This window comes from Triticum aestivum, chromosome 4B, assembly GCF_018294505.1.
Source record: "Triticum aestivum cultivar Chinese Spring chromosome 4B, IWGSC CS RefSeq v2.1, whole genome shotgun sequence".
Lineage (NCBI taxonomy): Eukaryota > Viridiplantae > Streptophyta > Magnoliopsida > Poales > Poaceae > Triticum > Triticum aestivum.
The window spans coordinates 61,336,010-61,356,826 of NC_057804.1; the positions used below are offsets into that span (position 1 = coordinate 61,336,010).

At 44.8% G+C, this 20,817-nt stretch overlaps 1 protein-coding gene and 1 long non-coding RNA gene across 2 annotated transcripts; both read left to right on the forward strand.

Annotated features, from left to right (window-relative positions):
• The first annotated feature begins 2,438 nt into the window (after positions 1 to 2,438).
• Positions 2,439 to 4,643, forward strand: LOC123091018 (uncharacterized). The gene is made up of 4 exons (XR_006442714.1): positions 2,439 to 2,698; positions 2,923 to 3,067; positions 3,168 to 3,275; positions 3,349 to 4,643. It is a non-coding gene; the product is annotated as an uncharacterized lncRNA (long non-coding RNA).
• A 3,556-nt stretch (positions 4,644 to 8,199) lies between these two features.
• LOC123091017 (WD repeat-containing protein PCN) lies at positions 8,200 to 13,380 on the forward strand. The gene is made up of 11 exons (XM_044512407.1): positions 8,200 to 8,578; positions 8,679 to 8,810; positions 9,169 to 9,490; positions 9,573 to 9,636; positions 9,837 to 9,950; positions 10,029 to 10,191; positions 10,482 to 10,635; positions 10,713 to 11,287; positions 11,800 to 11,981; positions 12,183 to 12,437; positions 12,735 to 13,380. Exons 1-11 carry the CDS (start codon positions 8,405 to 8,407, stop codon positions 13,021 to 13,023), a joined length of 2,424 nt encoding a protein of 807 aa, XP_044368342.1. The 5' UTR covers positions 8,200 to 8,404; the 3' UTR covers positions 13,024 to 13,380.
• The last annotated feature ends 7,437 nt before the right edge of the window (positions 13,381 to 20,817 follow it).

The following is a 20,817-nucleotide window of genomic DNA, read 5'->3' on the forward strand; positions in this document are numbered from 1 at the left end:
ACGCAGCGGCTATGGGCTGCCATAGGTCGACCTGATCGCCCCTAGGGCCTCGAGGTTCGCCGCCCTGCAACAAGAAGAACGAACGAAGAACGAGGAAGAAGAAGAACTAGGGTTAAGGAAAAAAGATAAAAGATAAAAAGTGGTAGATGATTTGTTCGATTGTGTGTTGTTCAATCGGTCGTCACCTCCTAGGTATATAAGAGTCGGCTGGACTTCGAAAAGGCTTGGATTCACGTCCAAAACCCTAGTCAAATTCGGATGGTTTTGTCCAAACTTTTCAAAATTGTTCGGTTTAAAACTGGCTACACCTTGCGGTATTTTTTGAGGTGGTAAACCATCTCGGATGGAAACGAGCCCAAAAGCAATCTTGACCGTTTTAACCAGACGAACAACTTTCATGTTAAGTGTTTTTCGATTCGAGGCCATCTTGAAGGGCTAATTGCTCACGCATTGTATCAGACATCCATCAACATGTGTGTGATGTCAAGCGTAATATTTTGATCTCTAGCCGGTCCGCACCGTGTTGACCCTAATTTTTGCATACGAACTCGGGTTTAGACGATCTTAATAACAAAATCGACTGTTTCGACGAGACGCGCAGCTTTTATGTTGAAACTTTTTGCATAGGAGGCTATCTTAATTGAGTATCATGCCATTTTATAATCTGATGTCAACATGAGCATCCCTGAAATTGTCATACTTCTTGCATCCGAACTCCGTTTTGGACTATCTTTGTATCCATCTTGATCTTCTCGAAGGGAACTATTCAATGGTGACTTCCAATTAGAAATTTGACTTTATCTTGCTACAACTTCAAGCCACTCATTGAGATCATGTCATTTTCGAGTGTCAACAACAATCGTCAGTCCGGATTAGTTCCATTCAAATCTCATGAAAATTAGAGTCCAAAACAAGAAAAAATGTTTGAAAAAGTAGATACATTTGAGATGTATCAGCTTGCTTACCTTCTTTGTTAAAGTTGGTCGTTGCCCACGAGCTCAGCGGGTCATTGATAAGTTTTAGTAAACACGTCCTTCAAATAGTCATTGGCACAGATGCAATGTGAACGCTGCGCTTGCTTTTGCTTGGGTTCTGCTAAGTGGGGCGTCGGGTTGTCTTGACCGGAAGGCGTGTTTTGTAATGTGGGTCTTGTTTGTGAGTGCTAGCTAAACTTTGGCCGCTGCGGCTGGCAATCCGCTGCGGCTGGCAATGACGTTGTTTTGTCATGTCTACCCGGACTTGGCCCATTACGACAGGTCGGGTGGTGTCTTTTACCATCTCTCTCGGCCTTCCATCGATGCGACCTGTTCGGATGACGCGTTTTTCCATCTCACCCGACCTTTCACCCTTGCGTCGTTGGCGACTGGCGTTTAAGTTGTGCATGCTCGTTGACAGCACTCTTTCATGGTTCGTCGATAGTCTGGTCCGTCCGCCTGATTTTCTTCTGTTCATGTGATTCCGGGTGGGGATCCCCAATTTTGATAGTTCAGGTCATTTGCCGTGTGAGGTGCGGTCGAGTTTTCGACCATCCGAGCTGGAGTAAGAAAATAGGGTAACAATTATCATTGTCTGTCGATAGTAAATACAAGGCAAATACAAACACAATACAAACATAATCACTTACAGACAATTCACGAAAAACAATGGCGGAGGCAGAGGGTGGCCAAGGCGGGCCACAACCCACCCAGAGATTTGGAAATAGTTTTTGTACCATATGAGAAAGGCTAAAAATAAAAATAAAAAATGTACATTTTTTAGGGTCAGAAAAAAAATGGTATGTGTATATGTATATGTACAGTAGCACTGTTGGCCACACTGGCCTAGTGGGCTAGATTCGCCACTGACAAAAAAATTCCTTCAAATAGCTCGCCTAAGTTATTGCTTGCATTTTTTTCTTTGTGAATCATTTGTACAATTTGTTGTTTATAGGTCACTTCACTTCATGGCTCGAGTTGGGCTTTACGTTAATGACGCAACGGATTGTTCTAAAAAAAGATCTAGTAAGAACAAAGGAACTGTCTAAGCTAGGTCGTGTATACATTTAAAGACATTACAACCGCGCATCCTTCCAGCCCTCTCAGGCCATCAAGGCTTCTCGCCATCAGATCTACGAGTTTAGGTATTCTGGCCGTTGGATGTACAACCCCGCATCCTTCTAGCCCTCTCAGGTCATCAAGCCTTCTGGCCATCAGATCTACGAGTTTAGGTATTCTGGCTGTTGGATGGATTTGTTCGCTGCTAACCAAAGATCGCTATACGAGCTGGGCCGCTGCTCCCGTAACAAAATGGACGTTCTGCCATTGCTTGGGCCTGCTGGGCTTCAGATGTGCAAGTGACCAACGGAAGAAAAAATAGCGCAGAGTTTGCAACCGCACTTCTCGCTTGGGGGCGAACCGTTCCACGAAACAAAAAAGAATCACATAGCCTCCCATCCCGTGTGTTCGGCAGCAGCTCCATCTCGCGGGCGGGCGAACCGATCCGCGGCGAGCGACCTACGCATAACCGGGCGGGAGAGGCCATGCCTGGTTCTTGCGATGCGAGCGAGAGGATCTCCTCGCGGGGCAACACCATGGTGCAGTGACGGGATAGCAAACCATCGCCCGGCGATTCAGTCATCGGAATAGAAGTCATTGTTGGTACAGACCTTAATGGCAATTGATTTGCCCACTTGCCGGCGTCCGTTCCTACTCACTTAATGGTAATCAATCTGCACATGTCAGTTACCATTCGATCTGTGCTCTTACAGTACTCCACTGGCATCCATATAGTTTCTACATCGCGTTGTTCCTCGCAGTCTCCTCCTCCACCTTACTTTGGCATGTTGATACTTCATCTTCTCTGTTCCCTGATCCCCCAATTCTTTCTCCATCAAATTTCGGAATTCATCTGATTGATGTTATTTTTCTACTCCCAAATGAATAGAAGGCGCTCCGAGTTAATGGATTCATGGTCGTTTCCGATGGGTTGGGTTTTTCTTCCCCTCCAATGGCGAACTGTCAGGTTATTATCCGTGTGTCATCTTACTATGTGTGCTCAACCTGCTGCACAGAGTGTCTACAGTTGGACGGTATTGTTTTGATCCATCACTACGATTGGGTTCTTAATCTTTATCCCGTTTGGGAATTTTTGTATCATGATGGATTATTCTATCGAGGGGACTGTTCTAGGAATCCAAGGGAGCCATAGCTTCGTATAACGATGGCATATGGAGCAATTCTTCTGTTTATCCTTTTGGACAATGAATTTACATGCTTTTCCGAAGACTCTAATTGAAGGTATCCCTTTCATTATATGACATGCACGGTGAATTCCAGCATTACTTATTGATTTGAAGAAGTAATGAAGCAGGTACATACATACAGGCATATCTGAGGTATCCACGACAAAATAAAGTCAATCATGGATTGGATCCATACCCAGCTTGGACATGAACCAATATTCTCTCAAAAGCTTGGTAAAGAATCTTTGTTTAATGAAGAGTACTTGAAAAAGGAATACTGATTTGGTCTGAGATTTTTGTCTGATCATGTATTGTTGTGGCCACAAGCGCTCCCTTCACTGTAAACTTCCGCGTTGTCATCAGGACGATGTTAAAATGCAGTCTATGCGCGCGTGTGTGTGCGTGCACATATAGCAGTTAGCATTTCCAAAAGGTTGTGAAGCTCAACACTTTCTGTAAGCACTTTGTGCTCTTCATATGGCAATGCACGTTCTTAATATGATGCATGATGTTTCATCTCTGACCATTTATTGTGACATGATTAGTGTCTTGTGGCATATTATTTTTAGGTAATTGAAGGAGATAAGATAAATTTTCTTGACAAAGCCAAAGCCAAGCATGTTCTTAAAATCATGTAAGGTGTTAGCAAGTAAGCATCTTCAGTCATTATTTTTGCAGCATGTTCTGGATGTAAATCAGATGCCTGATGCCATGTATAATACGCAGAGGTTTCAGCCAATTTGTTTTCATGCAAAACAATAGGAATTTCTCCCTACTGTGTGTATTTATAATATTTTTCAATGAGTGTATACTGACATGGGTTGCATCAGAAAACATTTGTTGAACCGAACAGTTACATATATAGGTGGCCTTGTGTGATGTTAGTTTTAGTTAATTCCCGAGCTGGATAGTGATGACCATCTAAAATTTCCCAAGGCTCTGTACATATACAACAAAACTGAAAAGGATTGGGTGGAGCATGCCAGCACCTGGGTTTGTTGAGCTCAATATAGATGCCTCTTTGGATGAAATCATTTATGCAATTATGCTAGAGCAATCATGCGATATGGTAAAGGTTTCTCGTATAGCCGTTTCAAAATATGAAACTGGATTATGTCCAGGATGCTCAGATTGTGGAAGCTCATGACCTAAGACATGGCTTACTACTGCTGTTAAATCCAACGACGTGGAGGTAGACATGACTATGAAGGATGGTTGTCACTTGTCGGTCACACCGCCTGACGACGATAGTAGTGTGTGATGACTGCTACCACTTAATACACAGATTTTGTCAAGATAATCTTCGACCACTGTCCCTATGAAGATAAAGCAGTTATCCATGAGTTTGTTGTGTTGGGAGACGAGGATCCCCCACCTTGGTACCTCTTTTTTCTAGGGAACCATTGTACCTCTTTTACCTGGAAGTATAATTGTTATTGGTGTTTAAGAAAAATGTTTTGCTGTAAAAGGAAAAGAATTCATTCCTATTCAGTTCATACTTATTGTTTGTGCTATTAATTTGTTTTAGAATAAGCATTTCTAAAGGATTTTGTGTGTTACATTCATCATTTAAACATGTGGTTATTGATTATGTGTGATCCAAAAGGGGGCAATTAGCTATCTTGAGTTAATCCCTAGGAGGGGTGGGAGATACAAATCAGGAAAATCATACACTGAAAGGTCTGTTCCTTTTGCTAACTGCGCAGATCAATGTACATGAGCATTTGCTGGTGTAAGGGAATTCTCATGGAAATTTCAATCTGTGGCTTTGGATCTTATTTTAGATGTCAAGATATATTTAACCTTGAAAATGATCATGCAAACCAAGAGAAATATTATTCAATGATCTGACCATTACATATCATGTAGTGCCCTTAAATCGTGAGTTTGCTATAATTATTTGTGTTCATTGTGTTCCTAGGCAATTAGCTGACATGACTTAAGTATTATTTTTTAAGACCAAGTATCGGTGCAATGCTTTGTTAATCCAAAAAGTTTAGTTTGTTATTAAGTTTCAAACAAAAATGATGACCTCAGTTTATATTTAGTTTTCATATTATTTGTTGCATTATATATTTCCAGAAAACAAAATTATTTCGATTCATCATGAATTTGTACTCTTCCACCCTTACTATATTGGTAATAGACGGGCGCGGCAACGCGCGCCATCATAATCTAGTGATTACAAGAGAGGAACAAGCTATTGCTCCAGCCTGAACTTAAATAAGACGACCTCCGTTACAAAACCGTGTTACCTGCCCTAGACCCTAGAGGATGGGCATATCCCTTTGAAAATAAGGTTGTTTTGCTGTTTCCAAATGGGCCAACATGCTAGAGTAATTATCGCTATGAAGCAATGCCCATTAAAAATTTAAAATGTCGACACGCCCACTCAATTTGAAAAGGCTTGTCTAGTTGTACCTCACATGAGATTTGAAAGTAAGTCCATATTCACCAACCGAAATTGCATTCAAAAAATAAATGTGTAGAACAGTTCAAAGTCCTCGCGTGAGACAAAACACATTGATTCTCATATAATACCTGGCAATTACTCCTCTCAGAAAGCTAAACGATACTCTCTCCATTCGTACGTGTCTAGGTACACTCATTTCAGTGATAGTTAATTCTGTACGGAGATTGTAGTTGATACGTGCAACTTTTCTGAAAAACATCAGCATCATATCACTCCATGAATACACGGAATCAGAGTGAGCAATAATTCATCTTGGATCAATCATCTCCTTTTTGTAGACGACATCCTCATCTTTATGAACGCAAAGGAGGATAATGCTCAAAGGTTGAATCGTGTCCTACAGATCTATGAGGACTGCTTTGGACAATGTGAACCGAGAAAAAAGCTCCATCTTTTTCAGTCCGAACACAAGCGATCCGGTTCAACAAAGTTTGAAAGCTATCATTGGCATTTCGGTCGAGGCTTTCAACGAGAGATACCTTGGTTTGCCTACTGCAACGGGGTAGATAACAAGTGGCACCTTTGAACATCTTAGAGAGAGGATCCGAAGTCAGTTGTAGGGAGGCATGAAGCGCATGATTTCATGTGCGGGAAGAGAGGTGCGCCTGAAGTCATCAGGCGATCCCAGCATTCTCTATGAGCTATTTCAAACTGTCTAAAAAAGTTTGCAAGGGAATCACCTCATGCATGACGAGATATTGGTGGATTAGTTCCCTTGATCGTCGATCTCTGCATTGGCTTGACTGGGACACACTTGCAACCCTGAAAGTGAAGGGAGGGATGGGATTCAGAGACCTGCAGCTCTTCAACCTATCTTTTCTCCGAAAGCACGGATGGAGACTTATCACGAGCCCGAATTCGCTTTGTGCGCGAGTGCTCAGAGGGAAGTACTTCCCAAATACCGACTTCCTGGGCGCTAGAGCGCACCCGCACGCTTCGGCTAACTGGCGAGCTATTCTGAAGCATTGGAGGATGGTTTGATCAAGAGAATTGGTGATGGTACGACGGTCTCGATCTGGAGGGACCCGTGAATCCCGGGGCTTATCTCCATGCAGCCATTAGTACAAACTGGCACGACAAACATGAACACGGTTTCAGAACTGATCGAGGTTTAGTCTGGGAATGTGGAAGATTGACATTGTGAGGAACAAATTTATCTCTCCTGAGGCAGAAGCAATACTAAATATCCCTCTAAGGCGGATGGGAGGAGATGACATCTGGGCATGGTCAGTGGAGAAAGCAGGCATCTACACTGTAAAATCGGCGTACCGAACTCTCATGAGTCGTAACGAGCATCTTGCTCTAGAAGAAGGGTTGGTTACAGATCTTCAGAGACGAACAAACAGATGTGTTCGAAGCTTTGGAAGCTGAATGTGGTGCCCAAAGTTCGCGTGTTCTGGTGGCGTGTGCTTCGGGGGATACTTCATGTCGAGAGCACCCTCAAGTACATGCACATAGCGACTTTAGCCAGGTGTAAAGTTTGTCTGTTAGCAGATGAAGATATCTATCATGCGTTGATACAATGCACACATGCAAAACGCTTATGGGTAGAAGCCCGCGAGTGGCTGGGCATCAAGTTACCGGAGCTGCATGGCTTGACTTGGTCCAGGGATATTCTCTTTGACTCTCATTTCGATGTTTCAGACCAAGCTAAGATTATGACGGTGATGTGGGCTATCTGGACATCTCAGAACAACATTACTCATGACAAGGCAAGTATGGAACCGATGCAATCACTAAAAATGATTAGAGATGCTCTTGCGGTGCTAGAGCTTCCAACCAAGCATGCTAGCATACTGCCAAGTCATGGGTGGCGACCGCCAGATGGTGAGGTGATCAAAATTAACACTAATGCTGGAATCTCTATGTTGGAGCACAGAGCAGGCATTGGTGGTGTGGCTCGGTCATCCTCGTCGTTCCTAACAGCTTGGTGCAAACCATGCCTAGGCATTACAGATCCACTTGTGGCAGAGGCTTCTGCTGTATGTGAAGGCGTGGTGGTGGCATTGCTTCGTGGCTTTGCGCGGGTGCAAATTGATACAGATTGCTTCGCGCCGGACTTCACGCTTTATGATAGCGCCATTACTCTTAAATATTGAGGAGCTAGCTGCTAGTTTTACTTCTTTTGATATTCTACATGTAAAGAGGCATGTTAACGTTCCGACCCACCTTTGTGCAAAACATGCATGCATATTGAAGGTGTCGGAGTGCTGGATGGACTTTCCGCCGGGTTTGCTGGTAACCAGCCTCATGAACGATAGTGCCGGCGCCTCTTCGTATGAATAAAGCTCTTCATTACCCCGAAAAAAAATACACGTTTTTTTTTTCAACAACCCGGTTTGTACACTCAAAAGGTTTGGAGCCGACCGAGCTCAGCACAGCCCAAAACCACCACGCCGTCGACATCTCTCAAGCCCACTAAACCCGTCCCGCCGCTCAAGAAGGCCCAGCTCGCCAGCCTCACCTCTCGTGGCCCTCACGCTTGCGTCCCGGCCAACCCTACTTGACCTCCTCGCCCCGCAAAACCCTAACGAGCGGCGAGCCGCCTCTCTCTCTGAGCATCATCTCACCCTCGCCCCCCCAATCCCGCCGCGCGCGCCCCCATCGCGGCCGCCCCCGAGCTCCCATCCCGGAACCTTCTAGAACGCGCGGATCGCCAGAGCAGCCAGCCAGCCGGCCGGCGCGCGGCCAACGCCGCCACCGACGCGCGCATGGAGAAGCTCCGCATCCACCACTGCGGCGGCCGCGCGGTCGCCTGGACGCCCTCCCCCATCGTCGCCCTCGCCACCTCCCCCTGCGCCTCCCAGGTCGCCGCCGCGCGAGAGGACGGCTCCCTCGAGCTCTGGCTCGTCTCCCCCGGCTCGGTCGGGTGGCACAACCAGCTCGTACGCTCCCTCCCCCCCTCACCCTCCTCGCCGCGCCGAGGTTTCTGCGAGCGACCCCGGGATTTCGCCGTGACCTGATTTTGGGTTTCTGTGGCCGCAGACTATACAGGGAGGCGCGGAGTCGAGGGTCACATCGCTTGTGTGGGTGCCGAATGGCGCAGGGGTCCGTCTGCTCTCTTCCAGCGTTGATGGGTCGGTGGCTGAATGGGATCTGTTCCACCTGCAGCAAAAGGTGCCGCACTTCGCGTGCTTGTGCTACATTTCAGTTCCAATTCGAACGCACTCGTCATTTCAGAAACATAGGGGGATAGGTTTCCAACTTGTTGACGGTCTGTAGCAATGACCTGAAGTTCTAGGTTTGTGCATACCGCCCCCAAGCGTGTGATTGGGTTATAGAATGCCTGGTCTTCTTACCATCTTGGGTGCAGAAAATGCAATGTGCTAGGAGTGTATATCTGACATAAGTTCCATTGGATGGTTATACATCTGTTTTTATTTGAATTTACTTGTATATTTATCGCTTTGCTATCCCATTAGTAACTGTAAGTTTGTGGATGCAATCATGATGGTTTTATTATTCTCTTTTGTAGACTGTCCTAGATACCGTTGGGGTACCGGTCTGGCAGATGGCCATGGAGCCTACAGATGATCAATTGATTTCTGGAAATAAAAGCTCAGGATGTGCTGCGAATGGCCATGCAAATCATAATGGATCTACCGACTCTGAATTAAGTTATGTTGATGATGGTCAGAGCTCTGATGATGAAGATGATTCTGCGAAGACAAGCTCTTCGTATCGTGTGAATGAATTTCCGCGTTTGGCTCTGGCATGTGACGATGGTTCTGTGCGCTTGTATAATGTGCCTGAATCTGGCCCACTGACCTACTATAGATCTCTTCCAAGAGTGAGCGGTATGTCCTGTATATCTTTCATCTCCCTATTTTGGAAGTGATTTCAACTAGGGTGATTTTTTATTTATGTGCTTACTTGCAGGACGAGTTTTGAGTGTGACATGGAGTAATAATGCCAAATTCATATTTTCGGGAAGCAGCGATGGGTATGTTAACATACCATTCCAGTGTAAATAGCTTTTTATGATGGATCATATGTGATTCTTCCCGTGCATATAATTAGACTGTTGACCATCTTTCTTTCTCTTCTACAATTATTTCTCAGTTATAGGTCATTGCTTTTTTTTATGGGATGCCGTCTCTATGGGTTCATTTTTGTGATATAGTCTTGTACTATGCTCTACAGATTAATCAGATGCTGGGATTCAACAATTTTCCATGAAAAGTATCGCATCACTGCTGGATTAGGGGGTGCTGGTAGTGGAAGTGAATTTTGTATATGGTCATTACTATTTCTAAGGTAAGACAACACATTTTCTTATGTTCAATGTTCTTCTCCCTCTACTTGCTTGTGTTGATTATTGCTGTTGCTATGTAGGTGTGGAACCCTTGTTAGCGGGGATAGTTCTGGGAGCGTTCAATTTTGGGATAACCGCCATGGAACTCTTCTGCAAGCCCACACTTACCATAAAGGCGATGTTAATGCACTAGCAACTGTGCCTAGTCAGAACCGGGTATTTTCTGCAGGATCTGATGGGCAGGTTGGTAGCATTGCTGAAACAGCTGTTAGGTGGATTAACTACACTTACGAAAAATTCTCTCTATGTGTGTTTTTGCCTTCAAAAACTCGAGAAGCTGTTTGTTATTGTTGAATGCAATACATGTTGGGACATTTTCTTAAATTATAGTTGTGCAGTAAATACACCATATAAATTGCAAATAGACTTCTCAATTAAATGTGTTAATTCTGTTTGTTGCAATTCAAGAACCCTTGAGTCAAGCATGCTATACCTGGTTTTCTTCGCTTTCTAACTGAACAGTTGATCTGTAGGTAATTTTGTACAAGGCATCGAAAGATGAGTTCAGTGCTCATAGTGAGAAGGTGGCCGAAGAGCAAATGCACAAGTGGGTCTATGTGGGATATGTTAGGGCCCATTCTCATGATGTAAGGGCATTGACTATGGCCGTACCAATATGCAAAGAAGGTTTGTGTTTGTGCATATTGTAACCTGACCTCCAATTGTGAGTACGCTGATTTATCTGAGTTCTTTTATTCTGTCAGATGCTGTACCAGAGGAAAAGGTGGTAAAGACTCGCCGCAAGGATGAATTCAGTTACCGCAAGTGGGCACATCTGGGTGTACCGATGCTCATTTCTGGTGGGGATGACACCAAGCTGTTTGCTTATTCTGCACGGGAGTTTACTCTATATGCACCTCATAACTTCTGCCCTGCACCTCAACGTCCATTGATAAATTTAGCAAGAGATTGCACAGTTAACGGAGATTCTGTGATGCTTGTCCAGTCTGTCAACTGCTTGGACGTTCTACTTGTGTCAGTTAAGAACAAACTGACGCCAAGTACATCGTCCGGAGGAGATGCTACGATACGACAAGTTGTACATCTTAAAAGCAAGGGGTCTAGAAAAATAATAGCAAGTGCTGTCTCTACCAATGGAATGCTATTTGCCTATTCGGATTGTGTAAAGCCCTGCCTTTTCGCACTAAGACACAAGGGCGGAAAGAAGTTCTCTCTAGACAAAATAGAGTTGCCAAAGGGAATACCATGCTCTCAGAGCATGATGTTCACTGATGATTCATCCAGTCTGGTTCTATCTTGCAATGATGGGAAAATTTATGTAAGTGTTTCTCTGATCTGGCCCCCTTTTGTACTCATAGGAGAATGATTAGTAGATGATCTCCATTATCTGTGCATTGTAACTGCTTAATTTATGCTGTTGCGGCTGCCATGCGCCTAAAGCTATTCATCTCATAGCTTATTGGAAACAATTCTAGTAGATCACAATATGCAGTTAAAACAGTCCATTTGAAGTTTTGTACATCCAGTATAGTACTATAAGATGTTGAACCTAGTAATAGCACGTCTAACTAATCTGAAGGTACAAATTGATACGGTTCTGCTTCTGTCTTTTTGGGCCTTATTACTCATATCTTTGCCAGTGTTGAATTGAGCATGAATGGTCAAATCACAAGGTTTAGAACTGGGATGTGATTTCTATCCCCAATGATTTGACTTATTTCTTGTAGGGTGAAATACATCTTGATGGTTAAGCCCATGGTGATGTTTTTTTTTGTCTTCTGATTCCTCTGTTATTTTGTTTCTGAACTTCATTTCTACTGCACAAATCAGGTTGTGGATATTGCGTCGAGAAAAATTTCAAATATATTTCGCCCTACAAGAAAGATAGATGGAACAAAAACTTCTTCCAAAGAACCACCTGTCACCAAAATGTTTGTGAGTGCTGATGGGCAGTGGGTGGCTGCAGCTAACTGCTTTGGGGATGTCTACATATTTAACCTTGAGGTCCAGAGGTATGCTTCATATCAGTCGATTGTGTGCTCTGAATCTGCTTTCATGCCTAGTAAGATACTAATAATTTACTAATGTATGGAGTACAATGTAATCTGATTTGCAGTCCTTTGGCATATGACTTGGCAGACCATCAGTTTCATGATTATGCATTGGAAGGCATGCTTTTGTACCATATCTAAACCTTTTTCTATTATCTGCAGACAACACTGGTTCATACCGAGAATGAATGGTGGCTCGGTTACATCCGGTGGCTTTTGTCCCAAGAACAATGCCCTTGTTATAACTACCTCTAAAAATGAGGTATATGTATTTGATGTGGAAGCAAAAGAACTGGGCGAATGGTCTAAGCGTCATACACATGAATTACCCACGAGATTCCAAGACTTCCCTGGAGAGGTCATTGGCCTCTCATTTCATAAAATGAGCCCATTTTCAGTCATGATATACAGTGCCAGGTAATAACCTTCTAATGCTTAGTGTTTTGCTAGTTACTGTCATCTATTGCTGACCTGTTTTTGGCTGGTTCACTTATGCTGCTGGTGTTTTAATGTTCTGAGCCCTGTGCGTTAACACATTCTTGGTGCTGATTTAATACATGTTTCATGAAGTGCTGATTTGTTTGATAGGCATTTGTGAGGAAATCTGATTATATGGAAATTAATAGTGTCTGCTGTTTTTTTTTTGCCTTGTTACTAGTAGACTGACAATGATTAACATGACGCTGAACGCATAAATGTTTCTTTCTTTTCCAGGGCAATGTGCGTTATTGATTTTGGATTGCCAGTTGTCCAGGATGTCCAATTGTCAACATCAGAAAAGACAGACTCACAAAAGGCTGCGAAAACAAAGGTTAAGCGTAAACATCGTGACGAAGATTTGAAACAAGAGAAAAGGAATAACTTCACCTTTTTTGCATTTAAAGATCCGGTGCTGTTTGCTGGCCACCTACTGGACAGTTCAATTCTGGTAGTGGAGAAGCAATGGATGGATGTTGTCCAAGGATTCGGCCCACCGGTCCACAGACACATATACGGGACATGATCCATCCATCCATAGTAGCATTTGAACTTGTGGCCCTCGTAACAGGCAGGCAGCCCATTCTTTTTCGTCACCGCCATGAAATGTTTCCAACCCCAAGCAAGTTGTCTGGCATGACACTCCCAAGATGTAGCAGTACATACTGTCTGCTATTATCATCTGGCGCGATAGCAGTCTGGGTCAATTTCTCTTTGGTGGCTTTTGTTTCTTGAGTAGCCTCGTTGTATTCTTTTTCTTCACTGAAGTATGTTAGCGGACCCTTCACAGCGCCAGTTTTGTCATACTGTGTCAAAATGCGCAAATTTTGTCATATGTAACAATGTATCATCTACTGTTATGTCAACATATCTCGTTTGTCTATGCCTTTGTGCTGTGTGTACGTGAGCAAACGATAGAACATCAAGGGTGAAACCTGTACAATACAATCGTTGGTGGACAAGTATTAAATCATTGAATCGCAGCCGACTGTACCTAAAAATTACCAGTTGGGATTTTTGTTGACGATCATATCCTCCTTTTTTCATTCACAGGTCGCATCTCAATAATTTGGTAGCTTGGTCATCCATGGTGATTGAGCGGCGTAAGGAAATGTGCAATGAAATATGGTGTTGGATTGAATGACGTAAGGCTAGCACGATCACAAACGGACATTTGTCCTGTTCGCATTTTGTTCGTTTGGGCCGGGCAAAAGGGCAGCGTCCAGCCTTTTTTACATTTGTGTTGGCCGTGCTCCCAATGGATGACTAGAATTTTGGCACCGTGGTTATAGTTCATGCCGACCAGATCGTTAGCGGCCGGCACACATGCCAGCCTACAAAATGATCAACCCCCAAGTTTTTAGGCCGATAACAAAGCGAGCGGCTAGTTTTCACGCTGGCAATGAAGCCAACGGTCGGCACACTTGCCAGCCTTCCAAAAAGGCCATAGTTCATGTCTCGCAGCCTTCCTAGGTCATGCCGTCTTGGTCGAACATCTCCTTTTGCCTTTTCTCAAACCAACTTCTCTAAGGAGACATGTTGGTCAAGTCCACGGTCATGATGGCTAGCCCACCTCTTTTGCTTTGGTGTCGGCATTGGTGGCCTCGATGATCGTGAGCTTCTTCGCTTGGACGGCTTCCTTCATGTCGAGCTTACTCCTCTTGACTGCCTCTCCCATGTCGAGCTATTTTGTTTGGAGCTCCATGTATATCCTCATTTGCTCCTCCTTTTCTTGGCGCTTCCTCTCGTCCCTTACTTTCTTTTGGGTCATCATGCCTTGCAAAGTTTCTTGCAAGGCGAAAGGGGTCGCATCACGCTTCTCGTCCACCTTCAAGTTGGTCTTGCCCCTCGGCCTCTTCACTCCATCTTCATCCCCAACCCCGGGCGCCGACCCTCCATTCTTCTTTAGAGCTGCATATTGATCTTTGAACTTGGGGCGATCTTTGATGAGCGTCAACAATGGGTGAGGGTGAATGGCTTCTTGGAATGTCGGGCGTTGGAGGCTTCCAAAGTTTGGAATGCCTACACAATCAAAGCGAAGGCCATAATGTAATATTAACGACACATAATGCAAGAAACATGCACCAACCATGATCATGGCATAGGAACGAAGAGAAGAAGTTCATACCAAGTCACTCACGCCTAGGGCACTCACGGGACGGGCTTCAACGCTCTCAAGCGCAACACAGAACTTGTTGCATTCTTGTTGAATAAACCCCCATCTCTTTTGGATTGAGTTGATGCCACAGGTGCTCGCAAACTTGTAGGGCCGAAACTTCCTACGTTCATGAAAGGTTGTATGAACTCTTTCCCAAAATATGACACCCTTTTGCTCTACCCCGGTCTTGGAATCTTGCCCGATCTCCTTTCAACTCTCGCAAATCAATGTGTCCTCATCTTTGGTGTACGATCCCGTGCGTATGCTTTGCTTCCTCCTTTGTGCATTGGCTCTTTGGGTGAGCTCATCGATAAATAAAGGCTCCTCCTCAATGTCGACACCCTATTCTTCCTCTTCGCAATAGATGTCTTCATGCCATGAGTTGCCATGGTCGTCGGCCTCTTCTTCTTCGTGGCCACCAAAGTGTTCGACACCATCTTGGCTTTGGGTCTCACCGGGATCGAAGCCTTGGCCTTGGCCGTCGGGGTGGAAGGCTTGGCCACGACCATCGTAGATGATGCTCTCCATGAATTCGTTGAAGTCGGGGACGTCGGCCGCTGGGCGTCGGGTTGGGCGTTCCGTCGAATAGGTTGCGGGCGTCAGGAAGGGAGGGGCAGCCACCAAGGAGGGAAAGGCCCTCTTTGGGTTGCCGGTCAAGGGGGAGGAGACTAGTCCAATCCCCCCCCCCCACACACACACACAAGGAAAGGGGGGGCGTCACTACCTATTGGGCCATGGTTGCCCAATACTCCTTCCACCACTTGGCCTTTTAAGGCCCGTTGATTTAAATTACTAAATATGAAAGCCTTCTAGCAATTATTAGAGGCTTTTATTATTAATTTAACAAAACCGGAAACAATTTTCACCTCTATATTATTTATCGGTAATACTCGGTATTATCCGATAATCTCTGAAACCCTTCTAGTGACCCCGAAACGCTTTCGATTCCTCTCAAAACTATTTTGAATATTAATGAAACAATTCCGCAAATAAATCGTTGATACTCTCATCCTACTAACACTTAGTAGATCATGATTACCTTAAGATTGTGACCCCGTAGGTTCGGTAAATCATAGTCATGAACGAAACCACTTCGTTCAATGACCGATAGCGAAACCGTGGACGTTCATATCGATCCCTATGATTGCACGAATGACATTAGAATGAACCTTTGGTTATCATGTGATATTGCCTTTGCTTTGCGATACTTTACAAAACCCGAGGTGTGCTGGTATCCTTCTGAGTCATGCACATGCTCACTATATCATCATTCTTGTTACCGGTTTTGTTCTTCTTTCTCGTTGAAATGTTCCGGCATCCCCGTGATGTAGTCACCTGTATATGGACAGACGATGATTGATGCCGTCACATCGAGAGGGCCCTAAAAATATCTCTCCATCATTGGAGGAGCAAATCCCACTCTCGAGCTATCAAGCCCCTTGTCAAACTTTTTAATGAACTTGTAAGTTGTCGTTATGATCAGCGTGTTACAGATGATGTTTGAGCAACCCCAAAGTTCACCTATGGTAAGAAGTGACTACAATACTCTCATGGTCCGAGGAACTAAAAACACATTCTAACACTCCTTGTTATAACAATTGATTTCAGACGATATTATCTCAAAGTATAACAAACAAGTTTGGGTCGATTCAATATGATCGTTCTTCTAACGTCATACTCTCAATGTTTGTTTTAGAACTATCGTTACACTTAACGACATCCTTAGATCCGGAAAACATGATCACCAACAACACTTGAGCCGATCTTAGAGGCAAGACTAGGAACTTATACTTTACCGTTTATCATTTCACACGTGCATATGAGTTTTCCACCGAATCATATATTTCAGGATCATAGCAGTTATAGCATGAAATATCAACTCTTTAATTATAAAAATGGAAATACAATAATACATTATTATTGCCTTTAGGGCATATTTCGAACACTCAACTCATACCGTCCCTATCCCTGGCCGTAGGATATAGAAGGCAACCACCATGGAGCTAGGGTTGTGCGAACCCATGCCCTGGCCCGCTCAGCCATGCAATTTTTCGTAAGATATACCTACTATTGGGCATTTCTTATTCGGCACTCGTTGTGCCCGTTAATGTGTGAACCGCAAACCGGTGCGCACACCCTTCACACTGGGCCGACCCATTTTAGTTTTCTTTTTCTTCGTTAAAAACCAAAAAAACAAGCGCGTGAGATCGCTTGCTCCCCATAAACGACATTAGCCACCCGGGACACCACACCTCTTGCATTCACTTGCTCCCTTTTTCTTCCTTCTTTTGTCCTTTTATTTGCCTTTCCTTTTTCCTTTTTTCTTTTCCTAAATTTGTGAACTTTTTTTCAAAAGTTGTTAACTATTTTTAAGACCGATGAACCTTTTTTCAATTTCGATGAACTTTTTTCAAAATTTGTGAACTTTTTCGATACGATAAACTTTTGTTTTCAAATTTAATGATTTTTTTGGAGAAATGATTACCTTTTCAAATTCAATTTTTTTTCAAATTTGTGATTTTTTCTTTCTAAATTGATGAACTTTTTCAAAATATATGAATATTTTTCAATTTTTGTGTTTTTTTTCAAAATTGATGAACCTTTTTTTAAATCTGATGGATTTTTTTTAAATCGGTAAACTTTTTCCAATTTTGTGCTTTTTTCATATTCATGAACTTTTTTCAGTTTCTTTTCAAGTCCATGAACTTATTTGAATTCAACTTTTTCCATTTTTGTCAATGATTGTTTTGGGTTTTTAAAATCAATGGTTGACTGGTCAACTGGTCAATCGTCGACCTTTCAACCATTGACCAAAAGGAAACGAGCTGCGCGCCTGCCAAGTGATGGCATCTCTTGCTATTGGCCGTCCCGTATATGCTGGCGCGTGGGCGCCGGAACCCCTAGTTGGCGCCTAAGACGCTGACTAGGAGGTCCCCTATTGAGTCATGGAATAGCACCCCTCTTCGTCTATAGTAGAGAGGGGGCGATTTGTGAACGTCCCCAGTCGATCCACCTCGCCCGCCGGGGATCCAGGGGTTTCTCCTCCTCCGTCGGCTGCTCCGGCAGCGGGAGGTTGGGGAAGCCCCGGATCTCGGCGTGTACATAGTGTAGGGTCTGTTTGGGATCCAGCCGGCAGCGTTGTGGAGGCGGCGACGCAGTTGGTTTGGAGTTTGATGGCGGTGCTCCTTCCCTTCGGCGGTGGTGCTCTACGGAGCTCTGCGGCGGAGTGCTCGTCTTCCCCGTGCTCGTGGTTCGTCGGAACCACCGTGCGCGTCAAGCCCTCACCGGATCTGCATAGGCGGCGGATCCGGGTGCTGATGTTGAAGATGAAGATGGTGTGGCGAAGCTTCGCGATGACGACGGCGTTTCAGGGCGCAGGATCTTCGGATCCATTGTCCGGCGACTTCCCGGCTGCGGAGGGGCTGGCTCCGAACAAAGGCGTGAAGAGGAGCAGCGGCAGCGGCGCGCCACCGGCTCGTTTTGTTCGTCGGCGTGGTCGGGATCCAGAGGGACCCGTGTGTAATTTTCATTTTTTTTGGATCTTTCTGTAAAAACGAAGCTTTAATATCATCTTCCTTTTCTCGCAAAAAAAAAGAGTCATGGAATAGCAGCCTAGTAGTAATTTCCTTCGGCTAGGCCTCGCCGGCACGCCCACAATTTTCTTTTATTTTTTCTTGTCTTTTTATTTTCCTTTTCTTTTTCATCACCACCATGTAATGTTCCCATCGCCAAGCAAGTTGTCTAGCATGAAATTCCCTGAGATCTTATCAGATGGCGCCATAACAATCTGGGTCGATTTCTCTTTGGTGGCTTTTGTTTCTTGAGTAGCCCCGTTGTATTCTTTTTCTTTACTGAAGTATGTTAGTGGAGCCTTCACAGCGCCTGTTTTGCCATACCGTTTCCAAAATGCACAAATTTTGTCATACGATAAACAATGTATCGTTGATACAGTTATGTCAAGATACCTCGTTTGTCTATGAGTTTGTGCTGTGTGTACGCGACCAAACGATAGAACATCAAGGTTGAAACCCATATAATGCCATCGTCGACGGCATTTATTTTGTGTTTTCAGTTCATCATTCATCTAAATCATGATAAATCAACAGTTGACTAGTCAACTAGTCAATCATTGACCTATCAACCATTGACCGAAAGCGAACGAGCTGTGCGCTTGTCTTGTAGCACTTAGCAACGAAGCCCTATCCATTAGTATTCCACATAAGAAATCCATTTTAGGAAAAAAATACAATTAGATTAGTTCTTCATAGACAAACTTGGGGTTTGCGAGCCAAGGTAAGATCGGCTCGGGATCATGGGACCCTTTTCTATCAGATAGGAGGGGCTCTTGTACAAAATAGACTTACTAAGTAATAACCCCATAGAATCTATCTATATATAAAGATAAAGAGGCAATCATGTCAGGAAGCGGGTTTTTCTTTGGCTAAAAGGTACTTCAAACTTGGAACGAGCATGAAAAGATTAACGAGACTTCTTTCTCTTTTGAGTTTTTCTAGCGGACCTGCCGCGCAAGATCTTTGGTCTTTCCCTGGAACCGATGAAAAAAAGTGGATCGCTTCTATTGGGCCGTCCCGTATATGCTGGCGCGTGGAGCGTCGGAACCCCTGGTTGGTGCCTAAGACGCTGACTAGGATCTCCTCTATTGGGCCATGGAATAGCAACCTAGTAGTAATCTCCTTCGGCTAGGCCCCACCGACCCACCCACAATTTGGGTGAAGCTCCGCCGCCGAGCATTAGCTACGGCGGTAGAGCTCTGCCACGAGCACACGTAGTTTGGACATTGACCAAACCCTGCCGCCTGCTTGACTAACGGTACCAAAACGGGTCAAATTCAAAAAAATCACGCTAAATATTGACCAAAAGCCAAAACAATCATTTTGGCCGTATCGAGGGAGGGGTGGCCGTTAGCAGTCTGCCGGGTGATCGTTCCGGTATTTCCAGCAACAAAGCTTTGCAAAAAAAAAAAGCATAATTGATTTGATGATAAAAATTGGCACGCCAAATTTTGGTAATTGCCAAATGTTGGCTAGAGATTGATTGCGTGCCAATTTTTATTGCCAATCTCACAAAAGGTTACTAAATGTTGGCAATTTTCGATTTTGACAGATATTGGCTTACCAAACATTAGCAATATCAAATATTGGTAGCAAATCAATTATGCTGTTGGATCCTGCGGTGCTACTGTGCTGCAGGGAGTCGGGAGGGACCGACATGAGAGCCTCGAGGTTTGATGGGAATCGCTACGGAGTGAAATTGCGTGTGTGCACGTCACAGTCGTAAGAATCGCCGACACACTCGTAACTCGTTCTTGGTAAGAATCGTCGACACACTCGTAACTCGTTCTATGTGTGCACGTCTGCACGATGATTAAAAATAAGGTAGTGTAGGCAGCGCTGCTCTTTGTGACAAGTGAGTGCGTGCGGACGTGTGTGTATCACTTGTGGCATCTCCTAGCGATCCTACCAAAGCAATTACACTCGCGCGCGAACCACTGACCGATCTCGGTTCCAGAGCAGAGCTGGTCGTGTCTGTCCATGGCCGGCGCGGTGCGCAACTTGCAGTGGATGACTGTTAGACTATGTATAACTTCTCTACCTATGTACGTATTGTAACACAACCATTATATATAATGAGATAAGCCACCCCTAGAGGGTTGTGCTGGTTCCCAAAACTTATTATCTTACATGGTATCACGCTAGGTTACGATCGCTTCCGCTTCTAAACCCTAATACCTGCACCGCCGCCGCAGCCGCCGCCGCCTTCACCGCCGCCGCCGCGCCACCGATCGCGCCGCCGCCATGTCGAGCGCCGCCACCACCGGTTCCACTGCTGCGGGCTTCGTCCCGCCGCTCCTGCCGCGAGCGGATCACACCGCCCCGCTGGCGGGGTTGGCGGCGTCCGCACCGGCCGCGAGCTTTGCGGCGCCCGCCCTGGCTGCGGTCCCGCCTCCTCCCGCATCGGCTTCGGTGCCTCCGGCTGCCTCCATGGTGTTTGCACCACAGGCAGCCTCCTCGATGGGATCGTCTTCGCCGCCGCCGTTTCACTTCGGTCATCTCATCACCATCAAGCTCTCCGCAGACAACTACATCTTCTGGCGTGCGCAGGTTCTCCCGCTCTTGGGGAGTCACTACCTGCTAGGCTACG

Coding starts and splice junctions, on each gene's coding strand:
- LOC123091017 (XM_044512407.1), top strand. CDS start 8,405: ATGGAGAAGCTCCGCATCCACCACTGCGGCGGCCGCGCGGTCGCCTGG. Junction 11,288..11,799: donor GCAATGATGGGAAAATTTAT/GTAAGTGTTTCT, acceptor TGCACAAATCAG/GTTGTGGATATTGCGTCGAG. Junction 12,438..12,734: donor GTCATGATATACAGTGCCAG/GTAATAACCTTC, acceptor TTTCTTTTCCAG/GGCAATGTGCGTTATTGATT.